Consider the following 4,577-nt stretch of genomic DNA (forward strand, 5'->3'; position numbering starts at 1 on the left):
TTTATTTTTGTGCAGCTAAGCAGAAAGACAATCCTAATACGAGGTATATTTACTCTATTCCAGTCCTGTTAAACAATAATAAAAAATTTACTCTTAAATTCTTTTTCTGTACGTATGTTGTATCTTCTGTTTAATGTTAATTTATGTTTTCCCTTCAGTAACTTGTTACAAATTATCTCTTTAAAGATTTAAGAGATTTAATTGAATTGTTGAATTGAATTGAATTGACTTGTTGAAATTTAATTGAATTGCTGAATTTTTTTTGATGTTCATGCCAAAAGATAACTGCATTAACGTTTTTTTTTTATTTCTTTACCAAATTTATAAATTTTAGGAAATGAGTTTGGGTATGGGAAGTTTAGGTTCAACAAGTGGTACACCAATGGAAGAAGATGATCATGCTCCTCTTTCGTGTTATGTTACAAAACTGGAAAAAAATGGGAGAAGGAGGTGGTAATACCAAGTTTAAATGCAATTACTGTCAAAATGAGTACAAGGGCTCATACTTTAGGGTCAAGGCACATTTGTTAAAGCTTTTTGGCCATGGGATTAAAGTGTGCCCCAAAATGACTCCGCAACACCTTGCTAAAATGCAAAGGAAAATTGAAAAAGCCGAGAAGAGGTTAAAGATGACTATGCCTAAAAAAGTTCGTTTACCCCCTTTCACTTGCCAATCTACTTCAACAGGTTCAGGGCCTTTAGATACTGGAGGATTTAAGATGAAGGGGTATGTGTCATGACCCAAACCTAACCCTATGGATTAGAGTCATAACTGGCCAGTAATCATGTGACTACCTGCGGCCTTAGTCAAAAAACGAATCACATATAATAATAGAGGGCCAAATTGCGGAAACAAAATTTACAAAAAAATGTCCAATGAGCTGTGCATACATAGCTTAACCAAAACATCTTCATATTCATATAAAACTCACACCATACAAACATCTATATTATGTATGTATTACATACATCCAGGATCATTTAGTAGTCAGTATTAACAAAACCAAGGTTATACAGTATTGGTCATACGTGACCTCAAAGATCAAAAGGACAAGTAAAACAAAAGTAAGGCCTCTTGCGTGAGGCGACCTTGATTGACCTCTCAAAAGTTGGTTTCTCATTGCTCACTGAGGCTAGGGTTGGACATCCCGCTGCTCACTTACATACATAAATATAAATAGTGAGCTAACGCCCAGTGAACAATACCAAAACAAAGGAGTTCATGAACAAGATTCTTATAATCACAATTCACTATTATGCTTGGTAGTCGATGTTAAAGCAGAATGACCTTAGGTCCTTTCCATCATATCGCAAACACAAAACGACCTTGGGTCCATGTAGCATACAAAACGACCTTGGGTCTATCATAGGCAAAACGACCTTGGGTCCAACTTACGTACAGAACGACCTTGGGTTCAACTTGCATACAGAATGACCTTGGGTTCAACTTACGTACAGAACAACCTTGGGTCCAACTTACATACGGAACGACCTTGGGTCCAACTTACGTACAGAACGACCTCAGATCCAATTCATATACACATTTGTGCGCACACATTTAGATCCATGGTCGTATACATATTCATCCCCAAACGACGTTAGGTCCATTCAAGTCCTTATTCTGAATGGCCTTTGGCCCGTTTAACAATTATACATAACAGCCTTTGGCCTAATCCACATCCTTACTGAATATACTGAACAGCCTTAGGCCCATTTCATACCCATATGTTGATCACTTCACATATTTCATTTCGAATTGAGTGACTAGAATACTCATTCATAATATTACTTCAAAGGTTTAGAACCATACCACATAGGCATTGTTTAGAAAACAATGCATATACAAAAATATCTTTGTTAAGATATCACTCACAGTGTTCTGGTGCTTGATTCGTCCTCGTACTTGACCCTACATAATTTATAATACTTAGGGGCATAATACAATTAACTTCGTTCTTTAATTTGCTTAATTTTCTTAGGCTTCTTCCATGTTCTTTAATTCATTTAGAATGCCTAATGCATGCCTAAGAGTGCTTAGAAATGAAAGAGAACGGAAAACGAAACATAAAACAACTTTTCAAAATTTCTTAAATAGGGCTCTCCACTCGAGTGTAGCTTTTCTCGCTCGAGCGGACCCCTTTGGTCTACAAAAGTACTGGTTGCCTTATTTCTGCGCTCGAGAGTGATTTTGGTCGCTCAAGCCAAAAGTCAAAACATGTTAGCGGGCACTCGCGCACAATTCTTCTCGCTCGAGCGGACATTAATGTTTGTAAAACTTCTGGGAGCTAACATTTTATGCTCGAGCGGCACTTTCCTCGCTCGAGCGGACATGTCGAATTCTGGAATTTTCAGAACTATGTTTGAAGTTCAAAACTTGATTCCACAGGCTCAAAACTCATATTTTTTGTACAAAAACATGGAAAAACATTATATGACATGGGAACACTTCTAATTTGGAACCAATTACTCGAAATCATGGACCAAATTCCAAAATCAAGCTCAAATCAAGAGGTTGAAACCATGCATGATATGAATTGCACTCTTTTCTTTTCAAATCTTTTCAAAACCCTCATGCATGAGATGAAAAGTGGTAAAACCATGAAACATCCCCAAAAATGTCAAATCTAACTTCATGCATGTGGAAAATTCCATGAAATTCAAACTCAAATTGCTAATTCATGCATTCATGTACATAATTCAATTCAATTCTTCCATTCCAAAGTAATTCATGCTTCCATTGTACAATCTTATGCAAAAGAGCTCAAGAACTAGATGAATTCAACTTCTACATGTTTTATTTACAAGGATTAAGGTAAGAAATCATAGCTAAGGCTTGAATTTAAGTGTATTCTAGCTCAATCCCTCTAATCTCTTTCAATCCCTTCACAATTCTCCTCTCTCTCTCTCTCTCTCTCTCTCTCTAAGTGTAGAGTTTACTCTCCTTAAAGTGTATATTTCATAATTTTTGAGCTCACCTTATGAGCTTAAGCACATTAGGACATATTTATATGTTGGCCTAATCAAACTTACTAATTAAGGTTTAGTGCTAATTGATTACGCTAAATTTAATTAGTTTAATCTAACTATTTTGATTCGATTCAACTTTTAATTAAATTTCATCCTAGGCTCTAAAAATTAGGCTAATCGCAATAACACTGTCAATTTCGATTTCTATCGCTTCTACGGTCTTCAATTTAAATTTTATAACAGAAAACCAAACAGATCTTCCTACAGTGAATAGATAGAAATTTAAAAACACATATAATCATGTAATTAGCATTCAAAATCATATCAAGCTCATAATTATAAGCATAATTAAGATTAATTAGCATAATACATAGTAGGCTTGCCACAGTATGAACCAAGAAAAACAAAGGCTATTGGAACTTCTGCTTTAGAAAAGGCATTCAACCTTGTTATTTGGGAATAATTGCATTATGAGATTGCTCGCATGTTTTATTCAGCGGGGTTACCTTTTCATTTATCAAGGAACCCATATTATGTTAGTGCTTTTCAATTTACTGCCATCAATCCAATTCCTGGTTATGAACCCCTTGGTTATAACTTGTTAAGGACTATATTGCTTCAAAAGGAAAGAGCTAATGTAGAGAAGTTATTACAGCCAACTATAGCATCATGGAAGGAAAAGGGGTTGAGTATTGTTTCAGATAGATGGACTGATTCTCAAAGAAGGCCCCTTATTAATTTTATAAAAGCATCAGAAGCTGGGGCAGTGTTCTTGAAAGCTGTTAATTATGAAGGTGAGCACAAAGACAAGTTTTTTATTTCCAACTTAATTAGTCAAGCAATTGAAGAAGTTGGACATCAGAATGTCATTCAAGTCATTACAGATCATGCTCCTGTGTGTAATGCAGCTGGTTTACTCATTGAAAGTAAGTACTCGAATATCTTTTGGACAACATGTGTAGTTCACACACTGCATCTTGTTCTTAAGAATATTTGTGCTCCAAAGGAAAGGGGGGTATTGCTTTTGCTTATAATGAATGTCACTGGATCACACTTTGTGTTGATGATGTGATGTTTATCAAAAACTTCATCATTAACCATTCCATGCAGCTAGCTATTTTCAATGAATTCGTACCCTTGAAGTTGCTTGTTGTTGCGGACACACGTTTTGCAACTGCCATTGTCATGCTCAAAAGGTTAAAACTTATAAAGTGTGGCCTCCAATCAATGGTTATTAGTGACCAATGGGTTTCTTACAAAGAAGACGATGTTGGGAAAGCAGCATCTATGAAGGAAAAATTATTGAATGATGTGTGATGGGATAAAATTGATTACATTTTGTCTTTTACATTGCCTATCTATGAGATGCTTAGGTTTTGTGACACTGACAAACCATGTCTTCACTTAGTCTATGAAATGTGGGACACCATGATTGAAAAGGTGAAGGCAAGCATCTTTAGGCATGAAGGGAAGCTAGATGATGAGGAATCGATCTTTTATTCCGTTGTGCACAATATACTAGTTGAGATGTGGGCCAAAAGTTGAAAAACCTAAGTGATTCATGATTAGATCAAGATTTATTTGTACCAATTCCCAAACAATTAAAACTA

General features: G+C 35.6%; 1 protein-coding gene across 1 annotated transcript; it reads left to right on the plus strand.

The window, feature by feature from the left end:
• The first annotated feature begins 437 nt into the window (after positions 1 to 437).
• On the plus strand, positions 438 to 4,284 carry LOC145806985 (uncharacterized). Its single transcript, XM_082904873.1, has 3 exons — positions 438 to 727; positions 3,508 to 3,893; positions 3,974 to 4,284. Exons 1-3 carry the CDS (start codon positions 438 to 440, stop codon positions 4,282 to 4,284), a joined length of 987 nt encoding a protein of 328 aa, XP_082760999.1.
• Positions 4,285 to 4,577: the final 293 nt, after the last annotated feature.

The sequence above is a fragment of the Camellia sinensis genome, chromosome 14 (genome assembly GCF_055761805.1).
Source record: "Camellia sinensis isolate YWXY chromosome 14, ASM5576180v1, whole genome shotgun sequence".
Taxonomy (NCBI): Eukaryota; Viridiplantae; Streptophyta; class Magnoliopsida; order Ericales; family Theaceae; genus Camellia; species Camellia sinensis.

What these genes read in the sequence shown, in the direction of transcription:
- LOC145806985 (XM_082904873.1), top strand. Translation starts at nt 438, where the DNA reads ATGGGAGAAGGAGGTGGTAATACCAAGTTTAAATGCAATTACTGTCAA. An exon ending in GGAGGATTTAAGATGAAGGG is followed by an intron (nt 728 to 3,507) that starts GTATGTGTCATG and finishes ATATTATGTTAG; the next exon opens with TGCTTTTCAATTTACTGCCA. An exon ending in AGCTGGTTTACTCATTGAAA is followed by an intron (nt 3,894 to 3,973) that starts GTAAGTACTCGA and finishes TGTGCTCCAAAG; the next exon opens with GAAAGGGGGGTATTGCTTTT.